Source organism: Lissotriton vulgaris, chromosome 12, assembly GCF_964263255.1.
Source record: "Lissotriton vulgaris chromosome 12, aLisVul1.2, whole genome shotgun sequence".
NCBI classification, from domain to species: domain Eukaryota; kingdom Metazoa; phylum Chordata; class Amphibia; order Caudata; family Salamandridae; genus Lissotriton; species Lissotriton vulgaris.
In genome coordinates this window covers 27,538,159-27,564,447 of record NC_141700.1, presented here as the reverse complement: position 1 = coordinate 27,564,447, position 26,289 = coordinate 27,538,159, and the positions used below count along the sequence as shown (strand labels likewise).

At 44.7% G+C, this 26,289-nt stretch overlaps 1 protein-coding gene across 1 annotated transcript; it reads left to right on the top strand.

Moving 5' to 3' along the window:
• Positions 1-460: 460 nt before the first annotated feature.
• PLVAP (plasmalemma vesicle associated protein) lies at positions 461-25,119 on the top strand. Its single transcript, XM_086946834.1, has 6 exons — positions 461-988; positions 9,845-9,941; positions 10,890-11,614; positions 15,067-15,097; positions 18,660-18,741; positions 20,831-25,119. Exons 1-5 carry the CDS (start codon positions 605-607, stop codon positions 18,737-18,739), a joined length of 1,317 nt encoding a protein of 438 aa, XP_086802960.1. The 5' UTR covers positions 461-604; the 3' UTR covers positions 18,740-18,741; positions 20,831-25,119.
• The last annotated feature ends 1,170 nt before the right edge of the window (positions 25,120-26,289 follow it).

Here is a 26,289-nt window from a genome sequence, read left to right as displayed (position 1 = left end):
ACTTCCCTGGCCACCACCATCCAGTGTCCTCACACATTCACTCATTGGCCACCACCACCACCCTGAACCCGCACCCTCACACCCCATCCTCCAGAGCCCTCACACCCCATCCTCCAGAGCCCTCACACCCCATCCTCCAGAGCCCGCGCCCTCACACTCCAGTGTCCACCCTCACGCTCACCCTCACTCCGAGCGCTGAGAGAAGGGCTGAGACACAGAGGGGTCTTGGCACGGCGCGAGGATCATGTGTCCGACACATCAACTTCTTAACAATGTCCCTTCCTCCGGGAGCCGGGCCAGGCCGACCCTCCGGCCCCGGGGCATCCGGCCGCAAAGGAAGGAGCCAGGGGGTGCGAGGATGCACCCCGTGCCCCAATGTAAACACCCCGACGGGGGCAGGAGGGGAGGGCTGCCAGCCCTGGCCACACCCCGAGCATAAACCCAGCGGCCCCCTGCGGGAGGGAGGTCAGTGCGCGCGTGAGAGTACAGAGAGGATACAGGGCGCGCAGGAGAGAGGACAGAGCGCGCAAGAGAGAGGACAGAGCCAGAGAGCGCAGGAGACAGGCCCAGGGGCACCAGGAGCGCGCAGACGCCCCCGGGCGCCATGGACAAGAGCCCGTACACCATGTCCAAGTTCGGGCTGGAGTACAAGGACAGCCTGCACTCCAAGCAGAAGGGCTGCTGGTCCTACCTGAAGTACTTCTTCCTCTTCACGTCGCTGATCCAGTCGCTCATCATCCTCGGCCTGGTGCTCTTCATGGTCTACGGGAACCCGCAGCTCAGCCAGGAGGCGCACCTGCAGGAGCGGGAGCGCAGCGCGCACGGCCTGAGCCGGCAGGTGCTGGAGCTGCAGGCGCAGAGGGCCAACGCCTCGCGGCTGCTGAACGCCACGGTCCGCGAGGCCGAGCTGGCCCGGCAGCAGCAGCAGATGGCGATGCGCCACATGGCGGCGCTGAACCACACCAACGCGATGCTGCGCACGGAGAACGTGAGTCGGGGCGGCAGGAGGGGTCATGCCAAGCAGGGGTCTCCAAAGTCAGTCCTGGGGGCCGGATCCATGCCAGATGTGCATATCCCCGTTTGGATCAATGTAGTTATCTTGAAAATCTGGCATGGATCCGGCCCTCCTGGACCGACTTTGGACAACACGGGGCACGGTACAATGGTATGAGGGTAGGGGATTAATGGGTGGAGGGTGGTATTTAACACAGGTCCCTGCACCCCCTGCAGTGCACAAGGACCCCACACCTCTCAGGGGGCCCTCCTTCAGCCCGAGGCTAATGTGTGTCTGTGAGATAAGGGCGACTAAGGGGCCCTCTTCATCTGCAAGGAGGGGTCTCATTTCGCGGTGCGCCAGTGGTGGGAGGTGAACTTGGGCTAGCAGAGAGGGGGTCTGTGGGTGAGAAATGGTCTGAGGTACGTGGGGGATTGGTGGTCTGGCAGAGAGGTGGAGTTGGTCAAGAGATAGGCAGCCTCGGGTGAAGTGGTTCACGGAGGAGAGGTGGTGTGTGGTCGAGAGTTGGTCTGTGGAAAAGACTAAGAGTTGGTCTGCGGAGGAGAGGAGGCGTTCTCTGTGAGATTCAAGGTCCTGTGGAGAGGTGGTCTGAGAACAGAGATGTCAGTGGCGAAGAGGCGGTATGTGGAGGATTGATGGCCTGGCCGAGAGGTGGTCTGTGGAAGAGATTGGTGGTCAGGGAAGGAGCGGTGGCAGATGGGGGATTGATGGTGTGGCGGAGAGGTGGTCTTGGTCAACAGATATGGAACTTTGGGGAAAGTGGTCCACAGAGGAGCGGGGGTCTGTGGAAACTGGTAATCTTTGGAGGAGCGGGGGGTGGGGGGGGGGTCTGTGGAAACTGGTAATCTTTGGAGGAGAGGTGGCCTGTGGAAACAAGAAGCCTTTGGAGGAGAGGCGGTCTGTGGAAACTGGTAGCCTTTGGAGGAGAGAAGGGCAGGTGGCGCGCCTGAGAATAGGACATGAGCTGCGGTCTGTGGGGAGAGTGTTCTCGGACAGGTTATCGGCCGGAGTGGTCTGGGGTTGAGTGGGTCTGTGTGGGTCGGTGTACTCCAGTGCAGGGGTGCAGTCTGGCTCTGGGTTCAGTCCTCCCCGGTGCCCCTTAGAAGTCTTCAGAGCGAGGACTATGAGACGTGGGTGGTCTGTGGTGATCCGCGGTTGTTCAGTAGGACACGAGAACATTCTGAACCACTTCCGAGTGGACCCAGGACTCAGGCAGGCTTCCTATTGGCCGTGTCGCATTTGTAATATAATATAATATATATATATATATATCCTCGTGCTTGTTAAATGGGTTAACGTTTCCAGTCACAGTTCTGTGCAATGAATTGGCGGCTCCCAGTAAACGGCACCGCCGTTAAGTCTCAGCAGAGAGTCCACTCATTGAATGGGCTTGGATCAAGAACTTCTCTATCCCAACCGAGAAAAGCGGACATTCACTGGTGACACATGCGAGTGGCAGGCACGGGTGGGCATCGTATGAAACTGGCATGAGCAAGGAGCAGGCCCTGGTGGGCCCTGATGCGCGCTGGTCCTCTGGCAGAGTGAGAAGCTATCACTGGTGACAGTGGTGAGGGGTGTGAGAGGTTGTCTCTGTTGTGCAGTGTGATAGGCTGTCCCTCGTGAGCAGTGTGAGCCCGTCTCTGAGATGGGGCATTTATCTCTCAAAAACAGGGCGATGCCACTAGTAAATAATACGGGTGTGGGTGCCTCCATTTAAAACACGCACACACATGTAAACATATAACCTAAATGCATAGATATGTATAGGATTTTTATTGGGGGGGGGGGGGCTTATATAGCGCGAACTCGACTCAAAGGAATCGGAGCGCTTTACATGAGTACCAGTTGCGTTCCAGACGGACACATGGTATTTTTTGTCACACGCGGGCAAATAAAGTGAATACCCGAGAAGCGTAGGATGTTGAGCGTCCCTGCTGAGACTCGATTATGACAAAATCTACATAAAATATGTTAAAAAATGTAAATCAAGTAAATTAGAGTACTTTTCATCTTGAAATAAAATGTAATTTCAGACTAATGTTAATGTACGTTAAAAAAAACTTTAAATAAATGAATAGAGCCAAACTTTTTTAAAGTGTGTATATAGATATAAACAAATATATAAATAGCTGTCTTATTTATTTATATATGTGTGTATATATATACATATATACATCAGAAACAGCTGCTTTCCACCGTTAATTCTGTCCTCCAAACAGCAAGCAGACACGGACCCAGGATGAGTGCTTAAATCAATCGTTTATTCTCCGCCATTAGGCGTTTCAGTCCTCCAGGGACCTTGATCACATGACAACGCTAGTAAGGCCAGTAGACCAATTATACTTTTGAACATATGCACGTGTTTAGTGACAACAAGTAAACATGGACAAAATACTTAGTATTCGTTTTTGGTGAACAATATATGTATGTTGATAAACATTCATCATTCACAGTCAACATTGAAGTCTCCGAGTTGTTGCCTTCTGTAAATTGGTTTGATAATATTTATATTTAAATAGTTTTAAATAATTCAAGTAATTGAAAAAAAAGCCAAAATACATATTCATCTATATTAATAAACAGTACAAAATGCATTAAATAAATAAACAATTGGTAATAAAATTAATTGGTCATCATTATGTAAGATTCATTCTAAAAACGTTTTTCAAATGTTGATAAAAACGTAGAATAATCTGCAAAAATGTATATGTGGCTTGACATATCAAAAAACAGTTAGGTAAATGTATAAATACAGAATAATCAATGTCAGGTTAAATGCTAGACTGCAAATGAGGTTCAGCCGGCTCAATGACCGGTTAAAAAAGTTTAATTCACCTAAAAAAAGGAAATATTTTCCATGTTAAAAAAATAGTGTTAAAAAAAGGGTTGCTCTAAACTATCCCAAAGTACCATAAAGTGCATAAGTGTAAGTGAAAGTAAAAATCCAAAATGTTAATTGGTTTAGCGCTTGGTCAGCCTCAAAGTACGCTCAAAAGGTGTATTCCATAATGATGACTAGAACCTAGTTTACAGTTAGCAGCTCAGATAAACAATTTATGGCTCGGGATCTTGTTTGCGCTATATAAAACTTTATAAATAAAATAAGGACGTACAAGTTCAAAAATAAAAGCTAAATTCAAAATAGTGTGCAAGATTTATGCAATGAAAAAGAGGTAAGACACGCGGCAGTTAGGGATAAGTGGCTGAATCATAAGCAAGTGTATAGGTCTTCCGTATTGTTGAGACCCCCGGAGTCTTACTGTCCATGTTTAAAATGTACCTGGTTTCAAGTCTACGTAATTGATACTCTCTATCTCCACCCCTTTTGGTTTTTGGCACGGCATCTTACATAATAAGAGAAGTCATTCAGGCTGTTGTTGTGGACTTCTCGAAAGTGCCTGGCGACAGGGTACATGGGGTCACTGTTATTGATGGCTCCAATGTGTTGCAAGATTCTTTTGCTTGCCGGTAGTTTAGTCCTGCCTATGTATTTGAGAGGACATGTACATTCTAATATATAGATAGCACATTCTGTCTTGCAATGCAGGGGTTTGTTGATTTTAACCTCCTGTGTGTTAAAGGCCGTGCAGTAGCTTTTTTTGTTTGTACCATACTTGCACGCCTTACATGATTTGCATTTTGTAAACCCATTGGGGACCGTCAGCCACTTAATAGGGGTCGATGTTTCGGGACTGCTTGAAACCAGACTACTGTGCATGGACCGTGCTCTTTTACAGGTAAAGCTAGGCTTAACTGGCAGCTTGTGACCTATAATGGGATCACTCTTGACTAATGCCCAATTTTTGAAAACAATTTTCCTGATTAATTTTTCTTGGGAACTGTAGGTTATTATCAATCTAAGGTCATTTTGGATAGGGTCTGGAGTTTCACAAATCTCTCTAGCTTTTTTGGGAATGAGGAGATCTTTCCTACATAGGTTCTGGGTTTTGTTAATTGCCTCATTGATGGTTTTAATGTGATATCCTCTAGTTAAAAATCTCTTTTTACTCTGTGCTTGGGCTTGGATCAAGTCTTCCTGGTTGCTACAAATTCTCCTTAGGCGTAGCATCTCGCCATAGGGGATGCTGTGCACGGGATGCCGTGGGTGAAAACTCGAAAAATGTAACACCGAATTTCCTGCAGTTTCCTTTCTGTACAACTTTGCAGGGCCGGCCTTAGGCATGTGCAAGCTGTGCACCTGCACAGGGCCACCAACCCCCAGGGGCCACCACGCCAATATATATCCTTAATATAATAATCATCTGAGGATGGATACATATTTGCGTGGCGGCCCCTGGCAGGGATTTGGGGGCATCTGGCTCTGTTCCACTTCCAAACACCCTGACCCCCCCTCTTCACTAGCCTCCGTGCTCCGCCCCGCCCGGACCCCCTCTTCCGGGGCCCCCTACCTACTCTCCCTGCCCAGGGCCACCATGAGCCTAGAGCCACCCCTGAACTTTGTCTCCAATTTATTTTTTGTGCATTTACATAGACCTCCACATCAAGCAAGTTAATACTACTATTACTAATGGTGGAAGTAAAGTTAAGGTTAACATTGTTTTCATTGATACATTCAACAAAGTTCATAGCATGTTCATACGAACCATCCCACAAAATAAACAGATGGTCAGTGTATCCGAAATACAATTTCACATGATTATTGTAGATACTGCTATGCGTGCCTCTGAGAACCAGCTCCTCCCACCAGCCCATGAATAAACGAGCAGAGCTGGGGGAGAAGCTGGCTCCCATTGCTGTTCCCCGCATTTGTTGATAAAACATCTGGTTAAACAAAATATATTGTTATTCAAACAGTAGCTGATCATATTCAATAGCATAGCATCCTGTTGAGGGCAAGAGAGTTCTTTTTTAACAAAAACAGGACCAATCGCCTGAGGCCATCTTTGTGGTTTATGCAGGTGCACGGAGACGACACATCCAGAGTTAAAAGATAGTATTGTTTTTCCCACTTGAAATCATCAATTTTGAATGAAAAGTCACTGGTGTCCCTGATGTAAGATGGTAAATATTGTACCCATTCTTAAAGAAAAAAGTCTACATATTTAGAGGCATTTTCTAAAAGACTCCCTCTTGTTGATAGGATGGGTCTCCCAGGGGGTTTGGAGGCGTTCTTGTGGATCTTGGGAATAAAGTATCTATTTGGGACGATTGGATGATCATTCCTAATAAATTGGTATTCATCCATGGTTAACAGTCCCAGGCTTTTCCAAGCTACCAATTCGGTATAAAACTCATTTGCAATTTCCCTTTATGCTGCAGCATTACAAAGGCGGTAGGGTCCTGGGCCACAGGAGCCAGTGGTCTCTCTGTAGCGGGACAGCGTATATTGTCATGGGTGCAGCGATGCATCGGAGAGGGCGGGGCACCCACAGACTCGCACCTTCAGTGCGTGACCCCACTGGACATGCCAACCACGACCCTGGGGGGGTTCCGCAAGATGCAGTGGGTCTGCTCTCAGGACTCTGGTGGTGTCATTCTCACCCTGAGGGAGGGATCCCTCACAGACCACCCTGCCCTACCAGCCATGAACCACCAGACTTGCCACTCTGCCTCAGTGGCATCCCCAGGTGGGATGTGGCATATGGGGCGGCTTTGAGAGCGGATACGCTGCATGACCCACCTGTGCCCCTTGGTGAAGTCTTGTGCAGGTTTTGAACATTTTTGCCAGGACTTATTTTGGGGTTCAGTCCGGCGCTGAGCACCAGGGCTGGAAGCCTCTGCCAGGGCAAGTGTTGGCTGCCTCAGCACAGCCTGGCACACCTACCCAGCGACAACGTAAACCTCTGCGAGACAGCAGTGTCTTCGGCCCAATAGCAGTGAAACCAGAAGATTAGGATGACGGACAGCAGTGAAACCCAAAAAGTTTCCTCAACACCCCACTACCAGCCTCTCCTGCTGAACCACCATCAAATACATAGAGAAGGAAATCCAGGCCTGCCCTTGGAAAACCAGGGCAATGTAGAACTGGCATAAGTATGGAGCATTTAACCCTGAGGCATTGTGGGAACGATCTGGGTATAAGCAGGGCTTTGAATGGCGAGGTATTGTGGGTAAATGTGTGGTGGCAATGGTACGTTGTATACTACAGGAATGTTGATACTTGTCTGGTATTAGAAGTTCATAATGCTGGGGCCATCTGCATTCTGGTCTGGCATTAGAACGTCATAATGCTGGGGCAATGTGTATTCTGGCCTGGCATTGGAACTTCACAATACTGGGGCAATGTGTATTCTGGTCTGGCATTAGAACGTCATAATGCTGGAGCAATGTGTATTCTGGTCTGGCATCAGAACTTCACAATGCTAGGGCAATCTGTATTCTGGTGTGGCATTAGACCTTCACATGCTGGGGCAATGTGTATTCTTGTCTGGCATTAGAACTTCATAATGCCGGGGCAATGTGTATTCTGGTCTGGCATTAGAACTTCATAATGCCGGGGCAATGTGTATTCTGGTCTGGCATTAGAACGTCATAATGCTGGGGCAATGTGTATTCTGGTCTGGCATTAGAACTTCATAATGCCGGGGCAATGTGTATTCTGGTCTGGCATTAGAACTTCATAATGCCGGGGCAATGTGTATACTGGTCTGGCATTAGACCTTCACATGCTGGGGCAATGTGTATTCTGGTCTGGCATTAGAACTTCACCTGCTGGGGCAATGTGTATTCTGGTCTGGCATTAGAACTTCATAATGCTGGGGCAATGTGTATTCTGGTCTGGCATTGGAACTTCACAATGCTGGGCCAATGTGTATTCTGGTCTGGCATTAGAACTTCATAATGATGGGGCAATGTGTATTCTGGTCTGGCATTAGAACTTCACCTGCTGGGGCAATGTGTATTCTGGTCTGGCATTAGAACTTCATAATGCTGGGCCAATGTGTATTCTGGTCTGGCATTAGAACGTCATAATGCTGGAGCAATGTGTATTCTGGTCTGGCATTAGAACTTCACCTGCTGGGGCAATGTGTATTCTGGTCTGGCATTAGAACTTTACCTGCTGGGCCAATGTGTATTCTGGTCTGGCATTGGAACTTCACAATGCTGGGGCAATCTGTATTCTGGTCTGGCATTAGAACTTCATAATGCTGGGCCAATGTGTATTCTGGTCTGGCATTAGAACTTCACCTGCTGGGGCAATGTGTATTCTGGTCTGGCATTAGAACTTCATAATGCTGGGCCAATGTGTATTCTGGTCTGGCATTAGAACGTCATAATGCTGGAGCAATGTGTATTCTGGTCTGGCATTAGAACTTCACCTGCTGGGGCAATGTGTATTCTGGTCTGGCATTAGAACTTTACCTGCTGGGCCAATGTGTATTCTGGTCTGGCATTGGAACTTCACAATGCTGGGGCAATCTGTATTCTGGTCTGGCATTAGAACGTCATAATGCTGGGGCAATGTGTATTCTGGTCTGGCATTAGAACTTCACCTGCTGGGGCAATGTGTATTCTGGTCTGGCATTAGAACTTCATAATGCTGGGCCAATGTGTATTCTGGTCTGGCATTGGAACTTCACAATGCTGGGGCAATCTGTATTCTGGTCTGGCATTGGAACTTCACAATGCTGGGCCAATGTGTATTCTGGTCTGGCATTAGAACGTCATAATGCTGGGGCAATGTGTATTCTGGTCTGGCATTAGAACTTCACCTGCTGGGGCAATGTGTATTCTGGTCTGGCATTAGAACTTCATAATGCTGGGCCAATGTGTATTCTGGTCTGGCATTGGAACTTCACAATGCTGGGGCAATCTGTATTCTGGTCTGGCATTAGAACGTCATAATGCTGGGGCAATGTGTATTCTGGTCTGGCATTAGAACTTCACCTGCTGGGGCAATGTGTATTCTGGTCTGGCATTAGAACTTCATAATGCTGGGCCAATGTGTATTCTGGTCTGGCATTGGAACTTCACAATGCTGGGGCAATATGTATTCTGGTCTGGTATTAGAACTTCACCTGCTGTGGAAATGTGTATTCTGGTCTGGCATTCGACCTTCACATGCTGGGGCAATGTGTATACTGGTCTGGCATTAGACCTTCACATGCTGGGGCAATGTGTAATCTGTTCTGGCATTAGAACTTCACCTGCTGGGAAAATGTGTATTCTGGTCTGGCATTAAACCTTCACAATGCTGGGGCAATGTGTATTCTGGTCTGGCATTAGAACTTCACAATGCTGGGGCAATGTGTATTCTGGTCTGGCATTAGAACTTCACAATGCTGGGGCAATGTGTATTCTGGTCTGGCATTAGAACTTCACAATGCTGGGGCAATGTGTATTCTGGTCTGGCATTAGACCTTCACAATGCTGGGGCAATGTGTATTCTGGTCTGGCATTAGAAATTCATAATGCTGGGGCAATGTGTATTCTGTTCTGGCATTAGAACGTCACATGCTGGGGCAATGTGTATTCTGTTCTGGCATTAGAACGTCACATGCTGGGGCAATGTGTATTCTGGTCTGAAAGAACTCAGCATGCTGGGGCAATGTGTATTCTGGTCTGAAGAACTTACATGCTGGGGCAATGTGTATTCTGGTCTGGAATTGGAACCTTACATGCTGGGGCAATGTGTATTCTGGTCTGGAATTGGAACCTTACATGCTGGGGCAATGTGTATTCTGGTCTGAAAGAACTCAGCATGCTGGGGCAATGCGTATTCTGGTCTGGAATTGGAACCTTACATGCTGGGGCAATGTGTATTCTAAAATAAAATACTAAACATTTCCCCATCACAAATCTGATGTTTGCTGTCATTTTTTTTGTTTCTCACCAAACTTTTTCTTCCCCTGTTGTCCCAATTTGCAGAACCAACACCGAATGCTTGCAATGAGTTGCAGAAATGCAATATATACAGCAACCAAGTGTGAACAGCAGATGAAGGAACTGAACCTGACATGTAGCGGTAAGAGAGACTCTGACAGATCCTTATTTCAGGGCTGTGAAAAGCCTCGTGGCCAGAGGTGGAATAAGGTTTGGGCAGTTAGCAGCATGCAAAAAGAATTCAATGAAAAAGAATAACAAAAAATGGAAACAAACATTTGAAAAATAAACCCTAGGCTTCCTCATCGCCTGTGTCTTAGGTTGTCTGCCCCTGCACACTGTATCCTACCCTAATATCGCATATTAAATATCTTCCTGTGAAATTAAAATTGACAAAGTATTGTTTACAACAATAACATGAGGTATGTACATAGAGATAAGTAGAGATTTACTATTCTTAACCCCATAAAGGTACTTTGATGATCTAACCATCTTTGAGGTATATCGATAAGAGCGAAGCACATCTCTCGCCGTGTGTATACACTTACCTTGACAATACTGTGGTAGCCAATATTATTGATTAGATATTTTTGCAGGACAATATTTTTGCACACCGTTTTCTGACATAACGTGGGAGGGTGCTAAAAGGCAATTTTCTCTCCATTAAGGGTAGAAAATGAAACGGAGAGGAACTACAGAGTGATGGAGAAGACCGCTGTTAGCCATTGTTGTCCGCGCTACTCCATTGTGGCCAAGGGCTCCCAGACTTGCAGTGTTTTTCCTCCTGCTTCAGTGTTGTCACACCATGCATCTAACTCCAACACAACACCTGCCTTGTCTCCTTGTGCAACAATAGTGGTCAGTGACTAAAGTTACCGCCGTGTATGCTGGGTGAATCCCTGGCTATAGACCTTCAGCGCATTGTGTGATCTAAGGCAAACCACTTTGCCTTCCTGTAGGAAAGGGGAGTCCTTTTCAATAGACCCTGAGAGCATGAAAAATAGTCTGCATCAAACAATTCTCTTTGTTGGTAATAAAAAGGGTGAGTTTTCCATCCGCTAACCTTGAGCCTTCTTTCTTGCACGCCTAGCTGAGAAGCTGCAGCTGAGGGAGGAGAAGCATCGCTTGGAGACGAACCAGCTTGCTGCAATTCACAACTGCACCACAGGCAAACATGCACTGGTGCAGACAGCAGATTCAGCGGTGGCGGAGCGCGAAAACTTCCACAAGCAAATGATTGCGTTGCGGGAAGAGAAGAGATCCCTCTCAGACCAACTCAACCAGTTCAAGGCCTCCTGCTCAGACGTTGATGGCCGGTTCCAGGGGGAGCTGAGCCAGTTGGCGGTGAACTTTAACGCAGCTTTGCAAAGGGCCATGCCCAACCAGGCCTCACCTCCCTTCGAGTCTCACTCAGGCGTTGGTCAACATTTTAACCCGCTTGGCCAGGACTGCAAGCTTCTCTCTTCTGAGATCAACAGCATTATGAAAGAATCAGTCGAACGACTCAACCGTCAAGTGTCCTCTGTCTTAGCAGACAACAGCCTGCTCAGGACACAGCAGACACAGGCCATAAACCAACTGGACGAATGCCGGAGGACCAAGGAGTCCATGGAGCAGGAGAGGACGGCGGCGGCCCAGCGGCAGCAGGCCCGGTGCGATGCCGAGATGTCCATCATCTACAAGGAGAAGGATGGTCTGAAGCGAGAGAAGGAGGACCTGGGGAAGCGCGTCGCTGAGACGAGCCAGGCGCTACAAACAACGCAGATGCAGCTGTCGGCGAAGACCAGGGAGGCAGAGCGCTGCACCAAGATCCCGGTAGGTGACCCGAACAACCCATTCAATGAGCACAAATACGCCTGCTTTTTTTTTTATTGATAGAATTTGATTGTTGAATTTTACAATTTTACGTCATTAACAGATTCATCTTTAGACTAGAGGGACATAAAGTGGTCATGGGTAATGATGTCACAATAGATCTAAAAACCCATTCGGACATCATCAGACAAACATTCTAGAATGCCTGTTCTTGCTGATTGTGAGAGATGTAGACCTGAGTAAAAATAACTGTTTTTTTTAAGTTCTCTACACTGGATAGCTCCTTGAAATTAATTTTAAACAGCACAGTCCGATGAGAGAGACCATTGTGGGACACGACCACATTGACAAAGAGCAAATTTAAGGATATACGAACGAGTTGGGTTGCGAAAGCCTTCGACACGTGCTCTCTCCTTCTAAAGGCTAGGAAGCTGACTAGAGAACGCATGTCCAGTGGTAAAACAAAACCCTTAAATTAAAAGTGAAATGCAATTTATGGGTAGAATCATTAAATATGTAAAAACGACTAAGCCGGACAATCCAATGATTGATTTGCTGGAGTGACGTTGGCTTGAATTAGTAGGTTGGAGTGAATTGGAAAAGTGGAGCAAATTATTAGCTAGAATATATTTCTGGCAATTTGCCTATTTTGGAACCTTAAGATCACGAAAGGAAACTGCAGAATGCGAGCAGTGGCTGTAGTGAAGCCTCTGAGAAGTGTTAGTGCAGAGACAGAGGTTTTGTTTTTGCATTGGATGAGCTGCAGTTCAGGTATTTCCATGCTTGGCTGGTCTTGCAGACAGGTACTCGGGTATCTCTGAGCTCGTCTGGTCTCTGCGATGGGTTTGTCAGGTATTTCAAAGCTGGCCTGGTCTTTGGGTCAAATTTTCAGATGTTTCCTAGTTGGTTGCGGACAGGTTTTCGGGTATTTCCAAGCGAGCAGAGTAGTTGGGGATGAACTGAACTTCCAACTTTTATTAAACTGCAACACACTGGGGTTAAGAATGCTCTTTAAAAATCGAGAAAATGAACCATCCATTTTGAAGGAAGGAGTTTAAACAAGCTCTGGTTTTATAAATAATTTGGACAGGGGCAGAAGAAACAAAATCCTATTAGGGAGCAAACCTTTTCAAATCCACACCAACTGTCAAACAAAAACATCTGACATTGAGACACGCAAAAATACTGACCGCTCTGCATGAGCATCTCTTATACAATTTAGAGACTTGCTTCACTGTTCCATATGGGTGTGTTCACTAGAATTATTCAATTCTGTGGCTGCCGTGTTTTTAGCATTTACTAAGATTGCCACATAACCCACCGTGTGCCGTATAATTTGCTGGTTTTAAAAAATGTTTTCAACTCGGGTAAACTGATCGCCGCCAGGGCAGCATTCGGGTATCAAAATGGTACTCAGGATGCAAAACGTCTGCCCAGACAGTATTAATGTGTGTTAAAATGGCTATATGGTGAGATAGCATTGGCACAAAATGTGCTACATTAAGCCACAGATTTGTGGCTTAATGTAGTCTGCCCTGGCTCATAATTCTGTCCTTCTTTGCTGTATAATTTCAGTGGGACAGCATGTAGAACAAATACTTACATACATTTCTAAAAGTTTATTCATACCCAATCATAACAATGTAAACGTGTAAAGTTAATCAGTAAGACGGTCTACAAGTGTTTAACATAAAAATGATTTCACCATCAATTAGAGATAGTTAGGAAAATTTGAATATTTAACACATAATTACACCATGTTCACCCAAGCTACAACCAATTGAAGACATACACATTTTCAAAAAGAAGACATACAAAAATATTGGGATGCAAGAAACAACAAAACAAAAATAAATTCACAATCAATTTGAGATAGTTGGAAAAATGAGAACATCTAATGCTAAATTATACCATGTTCCACCAAGCTACAACCAATTAAAGACCTACAAATCTAAAAAAAAAACAGACATACAAAAATATTGGGAAGCAAGAAAACACAAAACTAAAGAATAATCATGAAAAAGCAAAGACAAAGTCTTTTTCAAAATCTTTAAAAAAACACACACGTCAATTGAAGTTGAGTTAGAGACACATTGGCATTTTCATTTTTGAATTTTGCCATGTTTTGACTTTATTATTTTAAAAAATTGATAATTGTCACTGTTCACCAAATTCATGAAACTATCACAAAATATGCTTGTTTGGACCTTGCTTCAGGATTTAACACAGTGAATTAGCCAATAAAGTATGGAATATTTTCGGCGGAATATATACGCAGGACCCATTGCAGAACAAATTTAGACTAAATTGTCTGGATCAAATTTCACAAGTACACAGGTTTTGGTCTTACCGCCCACCTTGTAATAGATGAAAATGATAATCTTAATACGTTTTAAATGCCAGCAAGGCTTGCAGGCATCGAAGATGTGCTTGCCTTTAAGGTTTTGTTTTGTGTGTTTACGTACAGTGCGTGTTCACCTTTAGACAATTCCTGGATCTTAGGGTGACAAGTTTGCCAATATATAGACACTGGGTCGCCACACTAATCTAAGATGACAATTGATTTCAGTGGTGAAATAATAAAAGTTGTGTATTCTTTAGTCACAAAATTGAAAATAGAAATTTGCATATACAGACCACTTAAAAAAGTAATTATTCACTTACATGTTAGTACAAAAGTTGGGGAGAGAAAGTGTGAGTGTATCCGCGCACTAAGGTTACACTTATTTAACGGTTTACAAAATTGGTAGGCAAAAGTCGCCCTACATGAACATTCTAGAGTTTCATAAATCAGCACAGTTGAGAAGTTCTTCTTACGTGACAAAAAAACGTATTTCTAATCTGAAGTTGTGGTTTAGCAGTGTCCTGTACACATGTTGTAGTCGGGAATCTTTTGCTGCACAGATAAACTATTTCCATCAAACCAGAGTAAATATATATATATTTTTAAACTTTAATTCACAAATCTGGACTTTAAAGTTGCACAAAATAATGTACGATTTTCAAAACGGAGTAATTTCTATATAAAATACTATAAAAGTATTCCCACATTTGTGCGACTGCGTGATAAAAGAAACACTTTCTTTCAAAAGGAAGTAGATATTTTGCTGTTAAAAACAACATTAACCAGTTTATTGCAGAGGTTTTTTCAGATAAATATAAACAACATTTTTTTTACCAATTTTGTGAAATCTTAACATCAGAAGAGCGGACAATTTTGAGTTGAATTAGGCCCATCTTGTGACCCCTTCTTACTTTGAACACCAGTAACAAAGATTTAATTATAAAACTTGATACGTAGGCAGTTGGCAATTTAGTTAGTGTTGTGCGCTGTATCAATGATTATTACAACCAAGGGTTCAAATACCGCTGTTAAGACAAAAACATTTTTTTCAGTTGCTCTTTTCACCATGTTGTCACTTTACTAACACGTCTCTCGCTCTTTCCCACAGTTCGGCACAGGAACAGGCATGAAGCCACCCAGTAAGTGTTCGCATTGACGCTATTGCGCATTCTCCCTTCCTGTGAGGTGTAGGTGAATTCTGCCAGTTGGTGCCTGCTCCGGCGTACCCGTAGTGCTTGCAACCCAAACCATGTGGGCATGATATTGGCAGTGACCTAGCACCCTCAAAAGCACAGAAACTTGGAAGAGCCAGCTGTTATCAGCACATGGGACTGCCCTGGTGGTTCGGCTGTCCTGCCCTGGTGGTTCGGCTGTCCTGCCCTGGTGGTTCGGCTGTCCTGCCCTGGTGGATCGGCTGTCCTGCCCTGGTCTTCAGTGGTATTGCCATTAACATGCCAGTGCAAAAAAAATGTGACTGAATAACACGGAGTTTAGAGCAACGGTACTAATAAACACACCTTCACCCATTTATTACTACAGTCCAAAGGTCAAGTTCCACATTGTTGCCACAGTACGGCATAACTAAGGCGGGAAAACACTGGTTCCTGCCTCACAGATTCCATGCTACTATTACTGTACACAAGAAACCAACTCTCCTAACAGGGCCTATTGACTGGGATATTATTTGAATGCCTGGAATTAACCCTTTGTGTTCTATTTCAGGTTTAATACCTGTTTATAACTACTACACCTTACAAAACACCACAGCGTGACCCTTCCATGCAGATCCTCAGAGTGTAATCATCTATTTATTACCAAAGTTATGTCCAGTCGATTCATATTCACCCACTTGAAACTGCACCTCTATGCCTTTACGCTGACCTGTTTCTTCTACATAAGTACACATAACAGTGATGGAACGGAATGCTTGAATTAATGTCAGCCACTGGTAATTAGTTGGGCTGCGTCTCAGTCCATCGTTATTTTGCACACCATGCCACTTCAGTTTGCACGCACTCCCAGTCACAGATCTGGGTTGAATCCATCATCGTTCTTTAGCTCACTTCGCCACCCAAGTTCAGACCCGGAGATATGCAAATCAGTCAGGCCCCTGCACCATAGGAACAGTCCAGCCCGAACTGCCACGCCAGGTCCTCCCTGAACCAGAACACCAGCAACCCAAGACTAGTTTCACCTTAGTTATGGTCTCAGCAGCCGGGTACAGCTTGGTTCCAGTGACACAGTGTACGCGGGACCCATGTTTGGTCTTGCCCGTCCCTCTTGGGGAGACACAATAAGTATATAATACAGTGATGGCTGAAATGCTTGGTTCTTCTAAGCACAAATGCATTTCCTGACCTTTACTGGCACATCTGTAGACTGCTGGTCTGTATTTATTCCCATTTAGTTCCGGTTCCTATTGGCACTGTCCTGGTCTTTATTGTCGCACATGCTCCGGCCTGGTTATGTCCGCGTCTACAACGTCTGCCCCATTCATGCCACAATGCAGACAAAGCACCAGTGCCTGAGGTGGACTCCGAAGAGTACTTGTTCGCAGCCAGCCAGTGGCACGTACTCCTTGATAAATAGGGGAATTCTCTTTTTAGGACCTTCCGATAAGAGGTCCCCAGCCCATTATAAGTGACATTTAACCGTACCACTCATTCCTGACTCAGTCAACAAACTTTGTACCTGGATAAGTCAGACACTTCCTTAGATCCTGCTACCACTGGTCCCGAGACACACATCTGAACACAGCAGCATTCCTGGCTTTAACCCTCATCCCTTGCCCCAGTCTCTTGCCTGAACCCTTGACACTAACACTTAACTCGTTGCCTGCGGCAGGAATTCCAGCCCAGTGCTGGACATTCCAATCGCGGGCGGGGTCATGACGGAACCCAGTCATCATGCGCACAGGCCACCAGTGGCTCATGAAGGCTGGGTTCCGTCATTAGCATCGAAGGGGTTAAACCTAGCCCTCTAAAACGAACACCACCTCCGACAATAATCCTAAACGTCCCACAAACTCCATCCCGTACCCCTCCTCTATACCTTGCCCTAACCCTTGATGTTAACTTAAAACCTTCACGCTAAACCGAACACCAGCTCTCACTTTATTCCCACACTTCACACAAACCCCATCCCTTTCACCAACCGTAACTCTTACTCTTAACCCAAACTTAATCCTCACTGCAAACCTAAAACCATTGCTAAATATAACCCTAATCGTAAACCTTCTATAACCTTATAATAACCCTACCCTCTGCCCTTAACCCTGGATAAATAAGGGTGAGAATCCGGCCTGGGTCTGCCTGTGACCGGCCCTTCACTCACCAAGGCAGACAATCCACAGCCACTTGGGTCAGGCTTGCTCGTGCAGCGTGGTTTGGTGTCCTCCTAACCCAATGTTGATACCCAGCTGGGTGTCAGCGTAGTGTGTTCTGAGAAGTTTATTCATTCCTCGCACTCCGGCAACCATCGACAAAGATATAGCGTAAGCAGTGTTTGATTTGTAAACAAAAATCAGGAGGTCACTGCAGCTTGGATCATGAATTGCCCCTGCCAGCGCTGCCAATGACAGTACAAACAGAACTAATAACCATCACACTCCTTCAAGCAGGGCCGGCTCTAGGCATGTGCAAGCTGTGCACCTGCACAGGGCCACCACGCCAATATATATCCTTAATATATTAATCCTCTGAGGATGGATACATATTTGCGTGGAGGCCCCTGGCAGGGATTTGGCGGCCTCTGGCTCTGTTCCACTTCTAAACTCCCTGACCCCCTCCCCTCTTTACTGGCCTGCGCGCTCCGCCCCGCCCGGACCCCCTCTTCCGGGCCCCCTACCTACCCTCCCCGCCCAGGGCCACCATGAGCCTAGAGCCGGCCCTGCTTCAAGTGTGACAATTCAGACTATTCCAGGCCCCCAAGGCTGTAAGAATGGCTTGGGCAGCTGGTAATAGTCATTTTTATGTATATTGTTCATACTGAGCTGCTGTTGTGGTCATCTCAAACCACCATGTGGCAGACTGTCATAAGTGCTGATGTTGACAATTAAGTGCGGGTGCCGAACGCCGGAAACCACCGGCTCAAATCAAGCACTGCGCATAAGATTTCAAAATCAGTATATGATACCACATTTCAGAGATTAACTTTGACCCCAAATGTCTTTAAACCCTTCTAGGGAGGGCAGCTCCTCTAACAAGTAGCCCTGGGAACAGACACAACCACAAACTCCAACATGCAGTAGGGTCAGATGATGGCACAACTGCAATTAGTGGGTGGTAAGCCTATGTGGAGACCTCTTGGCATGGGGGTGTAGTAGCAACATCACTTGTGAGATGGTGGGTCTCCCTACATGCCTTTCAGAGACACAAATCTATTGGAAATCTTAGTATGCATAAATGTCTGTCCACCCCATAGCAACTTTATCTAAGAACCAGTTTTCTTTGTACCCACAGTCTATGCTCTTTGCAAACTGTTTCAGCAGTGGTAAATACTCTGTGAGCATCAGTCGATGCACCATTAGCACCGTCAGAGAATACAAAACATCCTGTGTATATCGGGAGGGTTTAAATTGGGGGAGGTGACCCAATATTCAAACCATGTTCTGGTAAATGCTTGCAGCACAAACCCCACCCTTCCAACCAAGTTCATTTCTGGTTTTTAATTTTTATGTATTTCTTCTTTTTTTTTTTTTAGGCAGTGTGAACCTAAATGATTTGAATGATCAAATAAACAGGCTTTTGGGAGACAAATCTAAGAACCCGGGCTCATTCTGAAGGTAAGAGGGCAAGAATCCGAAGGGAGAGCCCTGAGAAACATATTGTGTTTTTTTTTCATTTCTACAGCAGTCACTTTGTTTATTGGGATGGACGGGTACCACTCTCGCCTCACTGGCGGTGCCATTCCGCACCATTGCAGATAAGAGTCTGGGTCCTCCACTGAGGGTTTCATCTTCTGGTCTATGTCCAGGTTGGGTGAACATGTCCTGTTCAGTGACCTGACGGTTAGAAGAGCATGTCTTATTCAGTGATTTGATGGTTGGATGAGTAGGTCTTGTCCAATTATTTTGGAAGCTTGCTATTGCACACAACTCACTCCCTGAGGAGCATCTTGGCACTAGGCCCAGCAGGTTGGCATGAACAGTCACCAGAGACTTAAGGAGAAACATTAAACAGCCATGTTTTTACTAGCTTTTTTAATTTAGCATGATCCTCAAATGGCCGAATAGACAGGGGACGTTTAGTCCAGTAAGACAACACCAAATAGGAAAATGAATCATTGCCAAATCTGGGCGTGCAGATCTGAGGTATTTTTAGATAAGACATGTTGGAAGATCTTAAAACCTGAGACATCTGGTACTAGTAAAACTTGGAATGCCAATAGGTGGGCAAGGCCTTGATTACGGCTTTCTGTCTCAGGCAACATATCTTGAAGAACATGTGTGGTTTTTATGGTCAGCCAGTAAAAGTCCCTTAAAATGGGAGCCACAGAAGTACGGTGGGGCAAGTTGCAAATTAGCCGGGCAATTCCACTACCAGATGAGTATCTCTTTCCCTCTCACATTTTACATTTGCATTTAATGCTTTGACTTTAATTCTTGGTGCGTGAGAATCGAGCGTTGGTGGCAGACAGAAGTCACGTGGCTCGGATTGTTGTCTACACCACGCATCTGCCTTACGTCTCCCTACGCCCACCTTTTATTATCTCTGGTCTCGCCCTGCTGGTATAGGTGCGGCCCTCTGGCATGCCACAGACAATACTTTTGGCCCCCCCGGAGAAATGTTTGTGAGCACCAATGCTTTGGAGAAAGGCTGATAAATGTGTGGAATGGCTCCTAGTTGGAGTGGTGGTACCTGTCCATGTCTTTCTTTGCAGCTTACATTCTTTTCGTATTTATTGAACCCATGACAATAATATGATTTCTAAGATTTACCGGTACAAAACCTGTTATGAGCAGAGTTTTGTGTTTTTTAAGGAAGGATTTATTTTTCTCGAAAGTGTGCAATGTTGTGAAGCCTTCAACACTTTAAAAATAGACTTACTGAGGTTTATTAAGTGTGATGCTTAAAAAGTTTTTTCAAAAAGAAGTATGGAAGTTTCATTGGCCCAATGCAGCAACAGGAAGCTGTTCCCACTGCACTGAGAAGCATTGGATGAGCTGTTATTGATTTAATTTACAACACCCCCTCACCTGCCACTGGAATTCCTCTCACTCTCCACACCAAGGTCTCAGTGGCCCAGATCGCCCCAGCCCGAATGCTTGTCCCAGGAGATGTCATCCCATCCCCTGCCAGTCGTATGTCATGGCTTTCATGGGTAGGTAATCCTGCGGTTGGAAAACAACCCCATTGTTGGGGCCCTAGTAAATGTTGCATCAGCAACATCAAGTAAAGTTATAGCACTCTGTGTTCCTTCAGCAAAGCCACGTTTCCCAGTTGGCTCAACAGCACGTGTGAAGGCTTTGCTATCACCCGTCCGTAGGCACTTTTTCCGTTATGGCACCTGCACTATAGAGTCACTTTGAGCAGAATGTAATTGAAATGAAATTGAGAAGGGGGTAATGTTTTGAGTTTTTGTTCTTTCTATTCTATATATAACTCTACACACGTCATGGTCCTCTGTTACTTTCCGTTCTTTTCAGAAAGTCAAAAGTTAGAGGACATGAGGTCCAGCGTCCAAGATTAAGACGGGTGGTGGAAAATCTAGGAGGGGTGGGACAGCGAAACACATCCTGAAGACCACTTGAAAACAATGAAAAACAATTTACGCAAAACCAGAAGCAATTTGTAACATCCTTTATGACACATGCATTGTTTACAGAATCTGCTGGCCATGTTTAATTGTGTTGCTTTTCTTTCCCACCTCAGGGGCCAATTAAACATTCTTATCGCAGGAGAAAAATTAGTTTGACTCAACAGGAAGCTCCCAAGAGAGACTCATCTGGGACACAGACTTGAGAACTTGCGTGCGTCGTTCCTTGTTTTGCTTCTCCTGAAGGATGTGCCATCTATGAGTAAGGTCAACAAGATCCCACCGCTGACACCGATTGTTAGCCTGGGTTATACAGAATATTCCAAGTCTCCAGTTCCTCTTAGTGGGCGTCTCCTTTCTGGACTCTGAGACGCCACGGCATTCATAGGAGTCAAGACAATAAACAAAGTATTGCTGGGATAGAAAGCAATCCTTTTATTTGGAAATTGGCACGCAACAGGAAATCTGTGAGACAAGCAAGATGGAACATATGTAGGTCAAACCCACTTCTACACAACTGATCAAAGTACAGATCTACAACTGCAGAGTTCCCAACTACTTGTATATCACACTAAGCCTTCTCTGTACTCTAGTGCAGACTGTGAAATCCTTTACAGGAGGCGCTTGTATTTGGCTGCTGTATGCAGATTTTTCTATTGACACTTGCATGGTTGACGGAATGTCCTCATGATTTAAGATTTTGCCTCCATTGTCAGAATGCTATTTAGTCAAACAAGTACATATGTCTGCATTTTCAAACTTCTTGTCTCTCATAAACATGCTCCCCATCCTCAGCAGACCTCTAAATTATATTGTTACATTAATTCACAGCACGGTCCAGTACCAACTCTGCACGATAATTACTGTCATCAGTCTAATGTATGGCAGAATTTGAGAACACAAAAGTACAGAATAACTTTGCCTCAAGATCCAGTTGAACCAATTTCTTTCCTTAAACTGTGTTTTATTTTTATAGTGCATTATTATGGTGTGTCTTTCTATTTTCACAGTTTGTGCTGCACATGTAGCTGTGCTTGCAACATCAGCGCCCGTTGTGTTGGCCCACAGAGCTGATTTCTCAATGTAGAATGAGGCCAGTTTCTTGTAGAAGTAAAGATTTTTTGAGCTTCAAGCAAAATTAGATGGTTCTGTGTCTCCCCTACGAGCGAAGCCATTTTTGAGGCTTTTTGTTGTAAGCTGAAGCACCAATGTTGTGGCACCTGTAGCCGGCTGCAGACAGTCGTCTTAATGTAACACCAGTTGTGCCGTGGGGAGAAACCACTGGTATGCTTTTTTTTGGAAGACATGTAGGCTAGTCCTTAAGGGGTGAACCATGGAAACAGAACACCTGCATTGTAATCCCATTGTCCGCATCACAATCAATTGTGTGGTGCTGGACAATGTGTACAACTCTCTCTCTCACTTACTCTCTGTTTACCACAAAGGGATACTTAGAAGCAGGGTAATCCCCAATGTTTTAAACAAGCATTGGGAAAGTCAAAAGGTATTGGTTTTATGTGTTTGTTCATGCAGCGTTAGCACATTATAGCGGGATACACAGGAAGAAGCTATTAGTAGCAGACAGAGGGGGGTACAGTTGTAAAGTAGTTGCGTAGTTTTATGGAAGCATTCACGTGTAAGGATACACCCAAACAATCCATACATTATGTGAGAGACAAATACTCTTATTGGATTAGCCAAGACGTTAAGGACAAAGCCACAAGCCAAAGGTTGAAAGAGGCGGGCACAAAGACCAGTCACAACCCAGACCAAAAAGTGGGCAACTACACCCACCCCCAAATGTCAGACTGTGACATCATAATAAGTTCGTATTGCTACACCCAAGAGAAGTTTGCTTCATTTAAATTTATGTACACTGAGTGCAAAATGCAAATACTACATGAAGCAGGTGAAACATACCATAGGAAATATCAATAAAGGAAAACCAGGAAATGTGTACATTTCAAATTAAGAATAGGTGCAGTGAGCCTCTTTAAGTATTTGATAGTCTCGCTGTACTTTCCCAGTACTAGGACCACAGTGAGAGACACACAAGGTTCCAAAACCGTGCCACTTAACTTGATTTGGGGGGCCCCGGGTAAGACTTATTTGGAAGCCTTTGTATGGAACAAATTTGAAATGTATTATCCATTTCCTGTTTATTCAAGCATGCATGATGCCAAACAATCCTAGATTATATCTTAAACTTTAACAGGGTCCCATGAAAGCAGCTGTAATATGTCTTGCGTGAACCCCTAAAATCCTTAAAATGGTGCAGGGCTGAGAGACCGAGGTAGACTGCGAGGAAGAGAGGCTTGGATGGAGAAATACAGAGGTCAAGAAGAGACGAAATTCACGTTCCCAGGTGGTCCTCGGCAGGTGTGGCACCTGCATTGATTCGAAGACTTTCTGCAGACCAGTGGCACTACCTCAGAGGTTGTTCTTCATATAGCTTAGTATTGAGTTTGCAGCCTCACTGAAAGTCCTGAAAACATCACCCAACGTTATGAACATCCGCCAGGCTAAGAGAGGAAAATGAGAAGGTTTGCACGTACAGGAGCTTACACGTGAGCAGGAGAGTCTTTTTAGCATCGCCCCTAGAGAGCGGTGGAGGATGGAGCGAGAGAAATGGCAGTGAGAAGCAAACGCACAGAAACATGGCCCTAGAGCACGGGGGTCTTCAAACTTGGGGGGTGGACACCCTTAGGGGGCGCCTCCAGTGATCCCAAGGGGGTGCCAGGCTCTGGTTAAAAGAAGCATTATGCTGTTAATAGTGCTTTGTTTTCAGGGGGGCTGGCGGTGAGACCACCAGTAACCTGCGCTGTAATGGGCCATCACTAACCTCTTTTGTCATTTATATCCTGGCTGGGAGACGGTGTCAAAAGGGAAGGGGCTCCATATATTCCTTAAAACCCCCATTACTAATAATCTGGATACACTTACACGTTACTAAGGCCGGCCTGACCAGAATAGTATGTTTGGCAATCATGTATTCCATTGCATAGTAAAAATGGTAACAGAACTTACCTGCAATGTTTAAATAAGTCTTGACATATTTAAACAGTGCCAGTTGAACAGAATAATCGTGAAAACGTTTGAGGGGGCCCCCCAATTTTTTTTTGGTATCCCCACTGTGAGGGCGCGGCATTAAAAACTTTGAAGACCACTGTCCTAGAGTGTGAGAACTAAATTGAAAGTGAATGAATAAAATCCAATAAACTGTTTATAAACGAGACCTAACAATTTTCTCAGTTTAAAAACAGTTTTTCTTTATTTTCAATGTTTTTACTTCTGTTAGAAACTCGTATTTCTTATTTGTAACTTTTTCCTAAGCTTTTCTCTTATTTAACCTGCAGTCCATCCTGTGCTCGACATCAAATTGTAAACTCAAGACCACACGACCAATAGTGTTCCCTGCTGGTGTCCCAAAGACTGCAGTGCGCCTGCATTTTAAACAGCTTAGCTGAGGGTGTACTTTGTGGCAAGGTAGGACACCCACCATACAAGAACAAGCTTCTGTGGAAATAATCGAATCAAACAAACTTGGCAAGAATTTTCCAATAAATCACGCCCTATGAACGCACAAGAGAAACAAGAGACCTCATTCTCCGAGGTGACAGAAAAGTCTGAGGAGTTGTGTTTTTTTTTTTTGCTTACTATCCACATTTTGCATTTTGTGAAGCTTGTAAAGATGTATCAGCTCCACAAACCTTTGCTTTTGCAACATATTTTTCACAAAGGGAGTTTCTACAGAAGAATTTCACAGCAAATATGTTATTTTTTGCCAGAGAATCATTCAAATACAGGCAGGTCTTAAAATTGTTCAACCAAAACGTACTTTTGTTAGATTTTTCCTAATGATTTTAAATGGCCTATCTTTGAGAAGATGATGGAGCTTGTGAAGTGCTGGAGGAGACACCTTGATGTTTGTGGCGTGTGTCTTTAAGCACACGTACCACAAATAGAGACAGAAAAATGTCTAAATATGGTATTTAAGGTCTCCTTGTTAAGTAAACCTAGAATACACAATCCCATCTTTTGCATTCTTCGTTCTCCTTTTTTGTGAATAAATCACATATCTGCCATGTCTGATCTTTGTTCTATGGTGACACATCTTTCAGTTACAAAAGTGCACCACAAAAAGTGTAAGTCACATGTAGGAGATGCATAGCGCAAACTTAATCTTCTCAAGGTGCAAATGCAGGTAATATGACTTGTAAATATGTTTACTCTGCTGTGGATTTTGTTTTACAAATACAGACCATGTTCTTTGTGGTTACAAGGCTGGGCATTCCTCTGTTTGCCGATGTAACTTATCCTGATAACAGTAAAATGCTACTGAAGAAATTTGACTTGTAAATATTTAATCCTTAGTGGTGCACAATAAAGATTTTATGTAAAGTCATTTGTAGTTTGTGGTCTCTTGGCAAAGGCTTTATAAAAAAAAAGTTATTATATCTTGAAAGATTCTCTGTGGTTATAACTGAACTCGGAGAAGTACTTTTCTTTACAAAAACCTTTAGAACCAGTGCCAAACATAAGAATGAGGTTATCAAATACTACGAACTTATAGGATCTCATGTACAGCTAGGTGGTCATGGAAACTCCACTTCCCCAGGAAAATCAATCGGCTCTATCCAGCAACCAATCACAAGATATTTACATTGAGATAAAGATATGGTGTTTTCCTGACAATAGAGGAGAAAGACGAAGAGTCCGGGTGGGGTGAGTTATCGCTATACATCTTACACCCAGTCTTTCCTTGAACCACACCACCTCCAGCCGTCAATCATGGAATCACCCGCGCCCTTCGACAGATGGTCATTTCACTCATATGGATATCAACAGAGAGCAAGGTTAGGGCGCCTCAGTATTTCAAGTTAGTATATCAGGAAATGACCTCTATCAAGCTTCCTCTGCTGGTCCTAAAGCCTACTGATTGGCTGCCCCTTGTTGCTGGACAGAGAGATGAAACCTTGAAGGCTTAGTGAAAAGGGATGGCTGTCATTAAGTGGATTCAAAGTTTGACACAGATGTTAACCACCACCATTTTCAATTCACACCAATCTTTTTTTGTTGTTGTTTTTTTTGCCTTTTATGGCTTTAACCGTGATATGGATATTAACCCCTTCGATGCTCATGACAGAACGATTCAGTCATGAGCATCGGTCGCGCTGTGCTCATGACGGAACCGTTCCGTCATGACCACACCCGCGATAGGAATGTTCAGCACGGGGGAAAATCGGGGCCGCATGCAAGGTGTTAAACAAATTTCCAGTGCTCCTTTGATGTATAGTAAATGTGTAGTGATAGTTACACTGGCCTAGCAATTTATAAATAGGATTGTAAGATACTGAACGCCATATCTTCGGCCACCGGTTTCAACTGATCATAATAAATGTATAAGTCAAGGCACAAAAATGCCCGGAAGAGCGGAAGTAAATTAGGAACAATAGTTCCTGGGTTTCACTTTGGGAAGATTTATATCCTCTAAGGGCCTCACTCAGGTGAATCCCAGATTGTATATAGTTCAAATGTACAATATACAAAGTACACACACTCAACGGCGTGGCGA

Coding starts and splice junctions, on each gene's coding strand:
- PLVAP (XM_086946834.1), top strand. CDS start 605: ATGGACAAGAGCCCGTACACCATGTCCAAGTTCGGGCTGGAGTACAAG. Junction 989..9,844: donor CGATGCTGCGCACGGAGAAC/GTGAGTCGGGGC, acceptor CCCAATTTGCAG/AACCAACACCGAATGCTTGC. Junction 15,098..18,659: donor AACAGGCATGAAGCCACCCA/GTAAGTGTTCGC, acceptor TTTTTTTTTTAG/GCAGTGTGAACCTAAATGAT.